Source organism: Sparus aurata, chromosome 21 (assembly GCF_900880675.1).
Source record: "Sparus aurata chromosome 21, fSpaAur1.1, whole genome shotgun sequence".
In the NCBI taxonomy this organism is placed as follows: domain Eukaryota; kingdom Metazoa; phylum Chordata; class Actinopteri; order Spariformes; family Sparidae; genus Sparus; species Sparus aurata.
In genome coordinates, this window is record NC_044207.1 from 21,805,993 (window position 1) to 21,822,208 (window position 16,216).

General features: G+C 41.3%; 2 protein-coding genes across 3 annotated transcripts in view; one reads left to right on the top strand and one right to left on the bottom strand.

The window, feature by feature from the left end:
* LOC115573074 (phosphatase and actin regulator 1-like) overlaps positions 1-16,216 on the bottom strand; it is a 91,519-nt gene that overhangs the window by 40,722 nt on the left and 34,581 nt on the right. The window lies entirely within an intron of this gene.
* On the top strand, positions 23-12,411 carry LOC115573072 (zinc finger protein 665-like). Of its 2 annotated transcripts, XM_030403692.1 has the most exons (7): positions 23-307; positions 5,377-5,576; positions 8,208-8,309; positions 8,388-8,483; positions 8,665-8,775; positions 9,425-9,548; positions 9,638-12,411. In XM_030403692.1, the coding sequence occupies exons 1-7, from the start codon at positions 64-66 to the stop codon at positions 11,866-11,868; spliced, it is 3,108 nt and encodes a 1,035-aa protein (XP_030259552.1). In that variant the 5' UTR covers positions 23-63; the 3' UTR covers positions 11,869-12,411. The 2 variants fall into 2 exon arrangements, with proteins under 2 accessions (XP_030259552.1, XP_030259550.1); XM_030403690.1 differs by lacking the exon at positions 5,377-5,576 and having other exon boundaries at positions 42-307.

Consider the following 16,216-nt stretch of genomic DNA (forward strand, 5'->3'; position numbering starts at 1 on the left):
GTCGCGGGACATTTGCGTCACACGCTCTGCGACAACTTAGAACTTCATCCGCGAGGCAGCATCATGAAGAGGAGGAAACGATCTATAGCCTGGCTGCATTTCACCAAACAAGATGCGATTTCTGCAGTGTGCAATCAGTGCAATGCTGTAATATCGTGTAAGGGTGCAGTTACCAGCAACATGCTAAAACATTTGTCCACCCAGCATGGAATTAAGTACCAAGGATGTCATGTTTTCGACCGCCTGCGTACGAGTGCTAACGTTGCTGCTGGCCAAACAAGCTCCACTGGTACCTCCGCTGACGATGGTAACGTTGACATTAAAATAAAGAAAAGGAGTGTTAAGCCGTAATTTAGCATGTTCAAGTGTTAAAAGTTTTTTTTTTGTTTTTTTTTTTATTGCTTATTGTATCAGTCTAATTTATTTAGACTATATTTTCTATATACTATATATATTACTATATCTTGTCAAGGAGTTGCTCAGTATGTTTGAGTTGAATATGTTCATGTTCACAGTCTTGTGCAGACATACAATTGGGGGAAAAAAATAACATGGTGACTTTTTGAGTAACTTAAAGAGTTCGGTAAAGTTGGAAAGATATTCACAGATTCGAACTTCCGGGATCAATAAATCTGAAGTGAAACGTTTTTCAAACACAAGCGATGCCTCTGTCCCTCCGAAATAGCATAGACTACGAGCTACAAGGACCAAAACCCCGATTTTTAAAAAAAATAAGCCGTCCTCCGAGCTCGACGGACAACATTAATCTCTATGCGCAGCCGGCAGCCGGGCGAGTGCGCAGGGACCGTCTGCAAATTGCAAGACAAGGGCAAGACCCTGCAAACAAAAATCAATAACTCCACTGTTATACAGTACAGACACTCCAAAGTCACTGCACACACCAAGGGTCTCCTCCTGGTCATACTACAACAGCTGTTTTGTCAATATGTGCCTTTTTATCATTTTGGTGATTTTTTTAATAGTATAAATTATTAATATCCACCAATATCAATCAATAGCTTCACTGTTATACAGTATGGAGACTCCAAAGCCACTACACACACCAAGGGTCTCCTCATGGTCATACTACACCTGTTAGTTTGGACTAATGTACTTTGACATAATTTTGACGAATTTCTATTGAGAAAAATGTCCAATAGGTTCACTGTTATTCAGGGCAGTGTCACCAAAATCACTCCAAACATCCACGGTTTGGACAAATGTGCTCCTGCATAATTTGGGGGAATTTTCATTGAGAATAATAGTCAATAACTTGACTCAGATTCACTATAGTGTCCTCAAAATCACTCCACACATTAATGGTCTCCTGTTGGTTATACTACAACTGATAGTTTGAGAAATAAGGGGTTTCTATCATTTTGAGGAATTTCTATTGGAAGAAATATTCAATAACTTCACTGTTATTCAGTGTAATGTTCTCAAAATCACTCCACGCATCCATGGTCTCCTGCTGGTTATACTACACCTGTTAGTTTTGACTGATGTGCTTTGCCATAATTTTGAGGAATTTCTATCGGGAAAAAGGTCCAATAAGTTCACTGTTATCAGTGTGGTGACCCAACAATTAGTTCAACCACCAATTAGGCTCCCTGTTGGTTGTACTACAACTGTGTAATGTCATGGCCACCTCATGGCCACTGCCTTTGAACCAGTCAGATGAAGGATGCACATGTCTTCCAAACTTCGAGGTGTAGTATAACCAACAGGAGACCATGGATGCGTGGAGTGATTTTGAGGACACTATAGTGAATCTGAGTCAAGTTATTGACTATTATTCTCAATGAAAATTCCCCCAAATTATGCAGGAGCACATTTGTCCAAACCGTGGATGTTTGGAGTGATTTTGGTGACACTGCCCTGAATAACAGTGAACCTACTGGACATTTTTCCCAATAGAAATTCGTCAAAATTATGTCAAACTACATTAGTCCAAACTAACAGGTGTAGTATGACCATGAGGAGACCCTTGGTGTGTGTAGTGACTTTGGAGTCTCCATACTGTATAACAGTGAAGCTATTGATTGATATTGGTGGATATTAATGATTTATACTATAAAAAAAATCTCCAAAATTCTAAAAAGGCACATTTTCACAAAACAGCTGTTGTAGTATGACCATGAGGAGACCCTTGGTGTGTTTAGTGATTTTGGAGTGTCTGTACTGTATAACAGTGGAGTTATTGATTAATATTGGTAGATATGAATGATTAATACCAACAAAAAATCACTAAAATTCTAAAAAGGCACATTTTCACAAAACAGCTGTTGTAGTATAACCACTAGGAGACCCTTGGTGTGTGCAGTGATTTTGGAGTGTCTGTACTGTATAACAGTGGAGTTATTGATTAATATTGGTAGATATTAATGATTAATACCAACAAAAAAATCACAAAAATTCTAAAAAGGCACATTTTCACAAAACAGCTGTTGTAGTATGACCATGAGGAGACCCTTGGTGTGTTTAGTGATTTTGGAGTGTCTGTACTGTATAACAGTGGAGTTATTGATTTTTGTTTGCAGGGTCTTGCCCTTGTCTTGCAATTTGCAGACGGTCCCTGCGCACTCGCCCGGCTGCCGGCTGCGCATAGAGATCAATGTTGTCCGTCGAGCTCGGAGGACGGCTTATTTAAAAAAAAATCATGGTTTTGGTCCTTGTAGCTCGTAGTCTATGCTATTTCGGAGGGACAGAGGCATCGCTTGTGTTTGAAAAACGTTTCACTTCAGATTTATTGATCCCGGAAGTTCGAATCTGTGAATATCTTTCCAACTTTACCGAACTTCGGTAGTTTTGGAAATATATTCACAGATTCGAACTTCCCGGATCAATAACTCATGAGCGAAACACTGATAAAACTTAAACGACGACTCTTTACTACCGTAGTAAGGTAGACAACGAGCTACAACCGTATTTTCATCAAAACGAGCGCTCCTCCGGGCTGGACAGTCAGCCGTCTGTGAGACGAGGGCGCAGGGACTGTCTACAAAGTGCAACACCAAAAAATATTCAATAACTTGACTATTATTCAGTGTAGTGTCACCAAAATCACCGCACACATCGATGGTCTCCTGCTCGTTATACTACAATTGTTTGTTTGGAAAAATGTGCTTTGCTGTAATTTTGAGGAATTTCTATTGGGAAAATGTCCAATAACTTCACTGTTACTCAGTGTAGTGTGCCCAAAATTAGTTCAACCACCAGGGGTCTCCCTGTTGGTTATACTACAACTGCTAGTTTGATAAAGAAGGTTTTTCTATCAGAAAGGAAGGAAGGAAGGAGGAATTTCTATTGGGAGAAATATTCAATAACTTCACTATTATTCAGTGTAGTGTCACCAAAAACGTTCCACACATCAATGATCTCCTGTTGGTTATACTACAACTGTATAATGTCATGGCTGCCTGATGGCCACTTCCTTTGAACCAATCAAATGAAGGATGCATTACGTGACTAACTCACCAGCCAATCAGGAGCAACTTTTAATTAAGCTCTACCTGCAGTGCTCATTTTTCAGTTGTAGAATAACCAGCAGGAGACCATTGATGTGTGGAGTGATTTTGATGACACTACATTGAATAATAGTGAAGTTATTGAATATTTCTCCCAATAGAAACTCCTCAAAATGATAGAAAAACCTTCTTTCTCAAACTAGCAGTTGTAGTATAAACAAAACAGTTATGGTGGTTGAACTAATTTTGGGCACACTACACTGAATAATAGTGAAGTTATTGGACTTTTTTCCCAATAGAAATTACTCGAAATAATGGCAAAGCACATTTTCCAAACAAACAGTTGTAGAATAACCAGCAGGAGACCATTGATGTGTGGAGTGATTTTGGTGACACTACACTGAATTAGAGGTGGGTGCAATTCATCGATGTGGCAATGCATCGCGATGCGTCACGTGATGATTTGGCATCAATTAATTAATGTTGATGCTTTGCCGCAAGACCGGAACAAAAAAACACGTTACCGGAACCTTAGCGCACATCGCCCGGACTGTTTAGTGAGTGGGACCACAACAAACGGAGCAGTAATGTTAGTTTCTTTGCAAAATGGCAACAGCAGAGCGGCCGATTCTCTCGCCACCAGGGTTCAAGGCAACCGTGTGGAAGCACGTTGGATATATATTTCCAACTTTACCAAACTTGCTTTTGGTGCAGAAGACTGTGTAGAACTCCTTTTTTTGCCACTCAATGAACTACTCAGGAATCGATATGAGAATTGATAAGGAATTGGATTGATAAAACCAATTCCCGCCCTACAGGTGACATGCACTAGACGGATTGCACATGTAAGAATTCATGTTGAAAGAGCAATCGGACGTTTAAAAGTTTACAAAATACTATCACAGGTTGTTCTGATTACTATTATTTATTGATGTATTATTAACATTCCTAAAATAGCCAAGATTCTAAGATTTAAGGGCGGATGTCATTCGTGATTCAAACTAAGTTAGCATGAGAACAACATGAGTAGACATGAGACATTTACAGGGCTATCAAGAACATTATACAGGACCATCAAATGAAATAGTACAGTAATGATATTAAAATCTAAAATGGTTAAAAAATTGATGGATACAGAATATTTAGGGAGTTGCGTACATGCATCAGCATTGTGTGTTTGTACGTAATTGACACGCTGCGTACACTTCCAACAGTAGGACGTAACGTAGCTTCCATGTTCCAGTGATTTTTGTGGGGCGGGCAGGCTGCGGTGTTGGCGAAAAACCACATTCAAGGCTTAAATGATGTGTCTAGAACGCCAAATTAAGCACGATAATAACAGACCATGGTGAGTGTTTAACACTCAGCTGACTTTACCTTAGTTCAGCTCGTATTTGCCCTCAGGGAAGATAAGAAAATGGCGTCAGAGAGTGATGTTTTAGGGTAAGTGACAGGCTAATGTTAACGGAAAATTCGTTCGTTCGTTCGTTCGTTTTCTTCCGCTTTATCCATGCGGGTCGCGGGTGATGTTACCGCTTTTATACCACCTTTTTCAAGGTGGAGCGGGGATACTGGGGCCAAATCCAGTGGCTCTATGGGCGAAGGCCAGGGTACTCCCTGGATGAGACGCCAGCTCATCGCAGGGCCCTTACTGATGGCAGTGGCTGCCACGAAGGTGCCAACTGCACATCAGGAGCAGTGTTGGGGTTCAGCATCTTGCTCAAGGATGCTTCGGCTTGTAGCTCAGTCCCGCCCAGGGGAGCCAGGGATTTGAACCAGTGACCTTCTGGTCACTAGTCCTCAGCTCTACCCACTGAGCCACAGCCGCCCCCGTTAACGGAAAATGTATGGTTTTATTTACACACGTGATAAAAACTGAAATGACAGTTTTAAAATGTGTTTCCTTCAGGCTTCCTCCCCCTTTCCTCCCTCCGTCTCATCGTCCCTCCTCTGCAGCTTGTGTCTACGGCTCTGTGGGAGATAGTGAAGCAGGGAGATGTGGTGCACTATGGTCTGCTGGAGGAGTTCATCAGCACAGTGCTGGAGACGGTCCCTGAACTGCTCACCGACACAGAGAAAGTACAGCTAGTTGTGGGTCTACATGCAAAGGTTAGAAAAAGATACAAGATGTCTTAATAATGCTGCTAGATACCAAAAATACAAATAATGGAGCTTGAGTGTGAAAGTGTGCTTGAGTTGGATTCATAAAAAATGCTGGGTTAAAAATAATCGAATCTGGAAACTGCGCACCTGCGATCACTAAATCTTAAATCAACAAAAAATAATGACCTCACCCTGTCGTGTGATTTCCCCTTATATGTTTTTACAAATTAGCAAATAGTCAGGAAAAGAGATGGAACAAAAGACAAAATCAAACTTTTTGGAAGATCTCAACGATGGTAGAGGGGATTGAAGCCAGGCAACACATTATTGTCAAGTATACTAGATAGTGGGCTGACACATAAAACCAAAACACTCAATGGGAGTCTGTCTCTGCTGCATATTTTCCATAAGCTCATTGAAAGCTCACCACACGCTTGGACACAAGTTGTATGTGTCCCAAACTGCAATACCTCTACATAACCAGCAGGAAAATCCCTTCAATCTAGTCTAGAACAGGGGTACTCAAATACAAATCTTAAAGGGCCACAAAGATTTTTTTCAATGACTCAAAGGTCCATGTATTGAGGTCGGCCAGGCCACATGCAATAATACTGTAATATTCAAAACAAAATGTCCTTTTCATTCTAAACAACAAAATACGAACAAAAATAAAATGTAATTTCCATTTTAACATAAATCAAAATACATAGTTGAATATTTCCTCTTTTTGTTTGCCTTCAGACATTGTGTCCATCACTTCATCATGCATTATTTTATTTCATTGTGACATAGATGTGACAAGAATCCTGCTTGCAGCTTGATATGACGATTTCAGTGCATTTATTTGTGTTGTGCTTATCTCTGAACTTTGAGGAAATGTCTCTTCAAAATTCCTATGCTTCGTCTCATAAAGCCGTTTCAAACTGGAAATCTTCATCACAGCTTGTCCTGGCATATTGTAACGCCCCTTGTGGACTGTGGCGCAATGACTCTTGGGTATTCGCCGGGAGGAACTCCCCGTCCGTTACGCTACAGGTGATAAAGTATGATGAGACTTGCTAAAACATGTTAAACATCGTAAGTGTGTGTCACTGCTGCACTGTCAGATCCGTGACTTCTGTCCTGGTTTGAGGGAGAATGAATAGAAGTTTTAAGTTCCTACTTCTATAAGTTGCCGATTCTCACTGTCCACTTTATTATAGCAGTTTACTTGGAACACGCCATTTCAATCTCTTGCCACCGGAGACTGCTCCGAAAACGAAAGTGAAAGTTAAAAGTTGCGATCGCAGCGGTGAGTGACCCAGTTGTCTTTGTATCGTTGGCATGGAGACAAGTCCCGGTGTACACGTGCTGACCCAAACAAAACACATGGTGAAGGAATAACAGTACGGGGGCCACAAACAGGAGGCCGGCGGGACGGATGCGGCCCGGGGGCCGCCTATTGAGGACCGCTGGTCTAGAATTTACTTTAATGTATACTAGATATACGATCCTCAAAGTAAACATTGATGAATAACTACTCAATTGTGGTTGTACTTTAGATCGAAATTAATCACGTCTTTTTTTATAAATTAGGGCGTTTTCACAGTTTCAGTTTGTTTGCTCTGGTCCGAATCAGGGACCAACTTGTTGCAATGTTGCATGTTGCCTCGAGTTTGGTTTGTGTTCACACGGCAGCATTTACAAGCAGACCGAAACTGCTCTCTGAATTTCGAAAACGGCGCAGCAATTCAGCTGAATTTAGCACCGAGCAGACAGGAAGTCAAGCACTGAAACAACAACAATATAACATCTGGTTACTTTTCAGAATAAAACACTACGTGTTGACACCAGCACACAAATCTCAAAAAAGAGACAAACACAAGCTCTTCTGAGACCACCTCTTCAACAGGGTCTCGGTTCGGTTGTTTTTGGTCTGCACCCAAGTGCGATTGATGTGTTCGCACCTTCCCAAACGAACTGAACAAAGGGGGTAAACGCTCCAGTGTTCGATTCAACCGAACTAAACAAGGCAGGTGTGAAAACGCCCTTGGGCTTCTAGTCCTGTTGGCCCTCTGCCCTTCATGTTTTGAACTTCCAAACACACCTGTCTGATTATATGAATCAGGTATGTTGGAGCAGGGAACCATCTAAAATTAATCTATTGAAATTAATCTACTGAAATTCATTTTGAATTTTGGACGATGAAAAATATATTATAAGCAGTGACAACGTGTCATTTTGGGGCTCTGGGTATCTCTGGGTAAACAATCAAGACAGATCTCTGCAAATTAATTTATAATGCAATAATAATTTTTGTGCAGTTAGCCTAGACAAAATAGTAAAAACAAAACATCCACCTTAACCCACTACAACTATAAAATCCTGAAATTCAAGAGGCATAACGATATATTGTAATGTAAGATTTAGTATATGGCATGAGTAAATCAAACATCATCAACACTACATTGAGTAAGCCAGCTTTTACTTTGGGCTAATTGCTAACTTCGTACAAAAAGAATGATTTTCTTTTTAGAATAACTGAACAACTCAACTCATCCCATTCTCTGACATGTTACTACTTGGGGAGGTTTTCAGATGATGCCAAACTGACTTGTAGTTGTTAAATAAAGCCTTGTTCTGTCTGTTGATGCACAGGTGGTGCTAGAGTTATGCCACAGTGATGATCTTGCAAACCTTCAGGCCATCCAGTGTCATTTGAGCAGAATAAACACCTACATTAAAAACCAGGACAACAAGGTACGTGCTCTTGTTGATCTACCATTGCTCTTTGTGTCATTTTCATTTGTTAATGACCTTTTTATCTGCATTTTTTAGAATACTAGCACTGAGGTGGAAGCCTCAGTGATGAACTTCCTGGAGCTTGTTGACACTCTAATGGATGATCAATGCCAGAAGGATATCTTTTATCAGGTTGGTTTGTAGGAACAATATAATTGATTATTACTACATGCTGATTCAATTTTTGTTGGTTAAATGTCATTTGATTGATTGGATGACGGCCTTAATGCGATGATTTACTTCTGTACTGGTGTCAAAGGGGGGTTGCAGTATTTTGTGAAATGTAATGAATACTTTTCTCTTTATTCTTTAGAAAATCTTCCCGACAGTGTTCGGCACTGAATATGACTCAGCCCTACAGGCTCTGATGAAGAAATTCCTCCTCAATCTACAGACGTTGCTGCCTGTTCCAAACCTAGAACAAGTATGTAAATTACAAACAGTAATCCTAAAACAAATGAATAAAAAAAAAGCAGTTGCAGTTTTTGTGCATTTATAAACTCCGTTCCGTTCCGTTTTCTTCCGCTTTATCCATGCGGGTTGCGGGTGATGTTACCGCTTTTATACCACCTTTTTTCAAGGTGGAGCGGGGGTACTGGGGCCAAATCCAGTGACTCTATGGGCGAAGGCCAGGGTACTCCCTGGATGAGTCGCCAGCTCATCGCAGGGCCCTTACTGATGGCAGTGGCTGCCACGAAGGTGCCAACTGCACATCAGGAGCAGTGTTGGGGTTGGGGTTCAGCATCTTGCTCAAGGATGCTTCGGCTTGTAACTCAGTCCCGCCCTGGGGAGCCAGGGATTCGAACCAGCGACCTTCCGCTCACTAGTCCTCAGCTCTACCCACTGAGCTACAGCCGCCCGCATTTGTAAACTCAAGTTAGTTAAGTAATTTACATTGGTGCATATATTTGCGGTTAGATTCGCGGAAAGATAAAAAAAAAATTAATCATTAACTGGTGTAAAAGTACTCAACGAAAACATTATTTATGACGACAAAACTCCTGAAATGCACGGACAGGTTTTGTTTATTATAATGTCTGACGTTGATTCGAACTGTTCTGTTTCATTTCAAGACTTCACTGTGGCTCAGTCAGTCCCCTTCTGTCTTGAAAGAGTGTTTTGAATTAATGAATCAACCTGAGCCCCTGAATACCCTCATTCAGCATCACAAAGACCATGGGCACAAAGTTCTACAAGGTACAACTTTAATGACTTTTCACACATTACCTGATTGACTTTCATATTATTAACTTTAAGTAAATAAAAATAATTTGCTTTGTCTTCAGCTTCACCTTTCTCAGCTGACGATTGCATCCTTTCCAGCCTGTCTTGTCGCCTACCAAAGGTGGACAATGATGAAGGAGACACACGGGTCAAATCTGAATCGTCATGTGTATCACAAGACTCGCAGATGGATAACTTGCTTGCCAGTGAGTCAGAAAATATTAAAAAAGAAAACTTAGTGGAGATTAAATCAGAATTAATGTGGAACATAGAAATAAATGGACAACAACAAGCTAATGATCTGGCTGAAGACCAGGGGGCTTCTATTGAAGTAATACTTCAACCTTTTGATGAAAGTGAGTCGTACAACCATGTGAAAACTGGCAGTCGGAAATCCTCCAAAACCTTCAAGTGTCTTGACTGTGGCAAAGATTTTGGTACCCTTAAGAAACTAAAAAAGCACAAGACTACCCATCATGATGGCTTGACAAACAAAATGAGTCGGTCAAATTCTGCGACCAACAAGATACATGTACATGTTAAACAAGAGACTTGTATTGATGATAATAATGATTCTAGAAGTGAAGCTGAGCTTCCACCACTGACAAGTGCCACAACACGTAGCCCACCGAATTTGAGTAGACTTCTAGACTTTGAGCAGTCTGATGATAACTGTGATCTTGTTTGTCAAGTTTGTGGCAAGGTTTACACTTATCAAAAGAACTTTGACAAACACCAGAAGATTTGCGTGGTCAGTAGTGAACAACAAGCAGAGAAGGACCAACAGTGTTCCACAAGCTCAGCTCATCACTCCAAACTAAACCCTGCTGATACAACCAAAGAGTCTCCCCCCGGTGAAACTGACACTGGACCTTCAAATGTTGTACCCCAGGAATCTTTAGAGTCACCTCAACAGCAAACATATAAAAGGAGCAGTCGCGTCAAACAATGCTCCGTATGTCGGGAAGTCTTTAGCTGTTCTGCTGACTTGATGAGTCACATGAGATGCCACATTGAACAAAAAGACTTTGACAACTTCAAAGACTGTGAGACACATCAAGAAGATAAATACAGAGTTTCACAGCAACATTCACAGGACAATCCCCTCAGCAACGCAAAGAAAAGCAAACTGGAGAATCCAGTTGTTTCAAGTGGTACAAGTCAGGTCCCAGCTATCACAGGTGGACCTGCCAACTCTCAGGCTGTGCAGGCGTGTAAATCAACAGTGAAGTGTCAGAATTGTGACCAGGTTTTTACCTACCATAAGAGCTTTGAGAAGCACCAGAGTAAATGTTCCAACAGAGCTTTGCAAAGGACAAAGCAAACAAAACCAAATTCCTCTGTTATCAATGGGTGTGATTTCCAATCAGCTGACAATACCAGTGGGAGCTGTGACGAGACAAGTTCTGAAACTACAAAAACTCCAAGCTCTGCAGATGATGCAAATGCTTCCCAGGCAAAAACTTGCAACTTGAAATGCAGCATGTGTGAGAAGAACTTTTCAAAAATTGTCCATATGAAAGAACATTATTCCAAGTCTCATAAAGTTACCGACTCATACCCCTGCACGTTGTGCAAGAGAACGTTTGTGAGGTTGTCTGAATTGGTTCGACATCAGCAAAATAGGAAGTTGTACCAGTGCGCCAACTGCAAGAAATGTTTCTCGAAACAAAGACTAAAAGTTCATGAAAAAAAACGCGCATGTATAACACCACATGTTTGTGAAACATGCGGGCAAAGCTTCAGATTACGTGTTTATCTGACTCTGCACATGAAAAAGCACAGAGACGAGCGCCCCAATGTTTGTTTCCACTGTGGAAAACAGTTCAGTGCAAAACAAGGCCTGAAAGCACACATGGTGAGGCACACAGGTGGTTATCCATGCCCAGTGTGCGGAAAGAAATTCTATCAAAAAATATATCTGAAATGGCATCTGTATAAACACACAGGAGAAGAGCCGTACCTCTGTGAAACCTGTGGGAAAGGCTGGCCGACTGCAGCTCAGCTCAAGTGTCACATGGTTCACCATCAAGAGGAAAGGCCGTTCAAGTGTGAAGACTGTGGTGTTTGTTACAAGAGGCAATCCAATTTGATATCTCATCGTAGAACTGTACATATCCGGCTGCGTCCATTCTTGTGCGAGGTTTGCAACAAAGGCTTTAGATTAACCAACGATCTTAAACAACACATGAGGGTTCATACAGGGGAGCGGCCATTCATGTGTACAAGGTGTGGCAAAAAGTTTAAGAGAAAAGTTCACCTTCAGCAACACGGCAAAAAGGCATGTCGGTAACTTCATGCTTTTTGTGACATGAAGATGAAAAAGGACCAACAGGTATTTGATTGAAAGTGAGTAACATTGAACCTCTCTTTACAATGCAGTGTTCTGCTTGAAAATGTTTGAGTCCTTGCATAAATGCAAATGCCACTTGACGAGCACAACCGACCCAAACAGTATTGCAGACCGAGAAGTAATCTAAAATCTTTTATGTTCCAGAAATACACAACAGCAATGTTTTAAAATGCCTAAGGATCAATAATCATGATTGATGTACCTATTCATACTGTATGATATGTAATACACAGCAGATGTAAATGTAAAGGGTCTGTCTTACTTGAGTTTATTAATAGACCATAATATAGATATTGACCAGGTTTGTAAGAGGAAGAGCTGAAATACATGTCTCAATTTGTTGTCTGTGGTGCTGGGTACTGTACAAGTTTTGGTGACAGATGGTGACGCACCACTGATTATGTATAATATCTATTCATATATATATTTATAGAGAGAGAGAGAGAGAGAGAATCTGTTCATCTTTTTATTTCCTAATAAAAAGTAAAAAAAAAAAGCTTAGAGTTTTGAAGTTTGTTCTTTGACCGACAGGAAGCCTGTGTACAGATATAACAACTGGAGTGATGTGATCTACTTTAGCACACCAAACAGAGAGAGAGAGGAAAGCAGCTTCTTTCATGGCCAAACCGAATGTGGGTTAATGCCTTCTGTGATTCCTAAATGTTAAGAACAGGCTGAATACGACGAAAAGTGTAGGCTACTGAGATAAACCCTCATGAAATGTGCCTCTGCCTTGCACGTTGGTACATAATGACGTAATGCGTACACTTCCCAAAGAGAAGCCAGAATCTTCTGATGTCAAGGGAGGAGATTGGCAGAGTAGGCACGACTGGACAGTGAATGGACAGGATGTGGCAGACGGAGGTGACAGATCAGGAAATGAGTTGGGAATAGAGCTAGGTGGTGGGAGAAATGAAAGTTGGAGGCAAGTGAAAATGGGGAAAGCCAGGCGAAAACACAATTAAGTGGGGCAGAAAGGAAGGAGCTCAATGTCGGAAGAAACGAAAGATAATGAGCAAGCGAGAGGGGATGAGGAAGAGCATAAGGTAATCATCAGACTGGAACAAGAAGGTGCTTTGTTCGGTGATTGGAACCCGGTTCTCCTTACCAAGGGGATAAATGGTCTAGTGGGAGAGGTAAAGTGTGCAAAAGTTCTGCGCAGTGGAGCACTATTGATTCTTTGCAGAAACAGCGCACAACTAGGGAAAGCGATTAGACTGAATAAGATTGAGGGGTAGAGAGTTAAAGCAACGATAGCTAAGGGTGGGGGTCTCACTCGAGGAGTGGGGATTTTTGGGAGTCCCCTTAGTGTGTCTACTGAACAGATATGGAAATGTGAAAGGTGCAAGAGTGGGGGAAGTCAGACGCCTGAAAACTACTTGTGAGGGCCAAAAATGTGACAGTCTGTCTGCGTTGGTTATGTTTGATGAGGATCGAATCCCTGATAAAGTGTTTATCGGATATATGGGCTATGATGTTAGACTCTATGTTCCTCCGCCGCTGAGGTGCTTCAAATGTCAGAAATTGGGCATGTAGCGGCAGTATGCAAGGGTAAACAGAGGTGTGGGAGGTGTGCAGGGGAGCGTGAGTATGGGAAATGTGAGAGAGGAGCTAAACTCAAGTGCTGCAACTGCGAAGGGGGCATACTTCTGCATATAGAGGGTGTGAAGTCAGTAAGAGAGCAGAAGAGGTGCAGCCAGTGAAAACATCCCAAGGGGTCACATACACGGAAGCGGTCAGAAAGGTGGGAATGCAGCCAAACGGCAGTAGTGTTAAGATGGCAGACAGGCGTGAAATGAGAGCATGTGAGGGATGTAGAAGAGTTAAAGAGGACAGGCTGATTGTGGAGAAAAGGCAGTTTATACTGTTCATGTTTGATGTTATTAATTGTACTGCGCAAACAAAAACAACAACAACAAAAATCTAAATAACAGTGAAAGCAGCAGAGAAATATCTGGGAGTTGAGGCCATTGGGTAGGAGGAAGGGGAGGATGTATTGAAAGGAGGCTCACCCAGTTAGCAGACACCGTCACAATCAACTTTATGGGGTGGTGGATCATCATGGTCATAAGTATATTGCAGTGGAATGCAAGAGGTCTTGAAGCTAATGGGCAAGAGCTTAAGAAGTTTGCCTCAGGTCTGCAGGATAAACCCATTATAATTTGTGTTCAAGAAACATGGCTGAGAGCGCAATGGGATTTCATAATACAAGGATATACGGCTATAAGGAATGACAGGAAGATGGGGAAAGGTGGTGGGGTGGCCATTTTTGTTAGAAATGGAACAAGGTTCAGTACTGTTCAATTAGGGAGAGAATGTGAGTCCTTAACGATAAAGATTTGGAAAGGCAAATATGAGCTAGCAATGATTAATTACTATAATCCATGCAACAAATTAAGTGTAGATATATTGAACATGGTGATGGGGGAAGTGCAGGGGAAAGTAGTGTGGTGCGGAGATTTTAATGCACATAGCACTCTATGGGGGAGTGAGAGGACTGATGCAAATGGCTCAATAGTACAAGAATTTATAGAAGATAAAGGATTAGTATGTGTAAATGATGGGAGGGGAACAAGGTATGACTGTATGCAAAATAAGGAGAGTATGACTGATTTAACGATCATGTCAAATTAAATAGCAGGTATCACTGCTTGGGAGATGCTAAATGAAACATTATTGGGTAGTGACCACTATCCAATCATTATTAAGATTGGGGTAGAGTTGCAACGGGAGGAAGACATGAGATTGCCAAGATGGAAAATTGATAAAGCTAATTGGGGACTCTTTCAAGAACTGAGTAGAAACAGATTTGCTATTGGCTGAAAACACTAATTAAAGTTCATAGTTCAGAAAATCTATCAGCAGAGGCTAAGCAGCAAAGGAGTACTGTGCTGGCACAAAATACATGGGTTAACAAGAAAAAAACAACAACGGAAGAGAATCTGGATCTTCCATTCAGTATGTATGAGTTAAGGAGGGCCATTCCCAGCACCCGGCAGTCAGTGCCAGGGAAAGATGACATTTGCTACTGTATGTTAGATAACGTGGATGACAGGTTACTAGAGGTAATATTGAAATTAATTAAAGTATGGGAGTTAGGGGAGATTCCTGCTGCATGGAAGCACTTGGTTATAGTGCCAGTTTTAAAACCAGGTAAAGTTGCATTAGACCCGTCAAACTACAGACCAAATGCTCTCACATCTCAATTAGGGAAAATTATGGAAAAGATGGTAACAGAGAGGTTGATGTATTTCATAGAAAGTAGAGATTTATTATCTTGGTATCAGAATGGGTTTCGTAAAGGGAGAAATACAATGGACTCAGTATTGTGCTTAGAATCAAAAATCAGGAAAGCACAGACATATAAAGAGATAGTGGTTTAAAGTGTTTTTTAACATAGAGAAAGAGTATGACATGTTGTGGAAAGAAGGCCTGCTAATCAAACTGGATAAATTGGAGTGGGAGGGAAGATATATAACTGGGTGCTGGGCTTCCTGTTTGGGGGGACGATAGAGGTCAGAATAGGGAAAGAGTACTCGCCATTATATATGGTTGAAAATGAAATGCCACAGTCCAATATTATTTAACTGGATGATTAATGACACCTTTGAGGAGGTGGGGGGAGGAATACGTAAATCATTATTTGCTGATGATGGGGCATTATGGGTAAGGGGCGGAATCAGAAATATCTGCAGAAGAAGCTGCAGGCAGCAGTTGACACAGTGGAGGAGTGGGCAGATAGGTGGGGGTTTAAGCTATCAGTTGCAAAAACTCAAGTGATATGTTTTGCAAAATGCCACAAAGAAGTATCAATGAAGATATATGGAGCTGGAGCAAGTTAAAAATCATTTGTTTTTTGGGAGTGCTGTTTGATGAAAAGCTTACCTGGAGGCAGCACATTGAGAGGACAAAAGATAAGTGTAAAGATGTTATAAACCTCCTGAGATGCTTATCAGGTCGTGATTGGGGTGCAACCAGGAAGTCTCTATTAAATGTATATAAAACCATGATGAGAGCCAGATTAGATTATGGGACTGTTGCATATATGTCAGCAGCAGAAAGTCACCTTAAGAAGCTGGATGTGGAGCAGGCTAAAGGACTCAGGATATGTTGTGGGGCGTTTAAGACCTCTCCAGTTGCAATGGGGGAAGAACCTCTGAGAGTAAGACGGACCAAGCTCATGTTGGCATACTGGGTGTATCTGCAGGGCCATACAAGGGCTCATCCAGCAAAGGCCATACTAGAGATGCTGCTCAGAGCATGACGAGTCAAACTTCTGGAGCTTAGA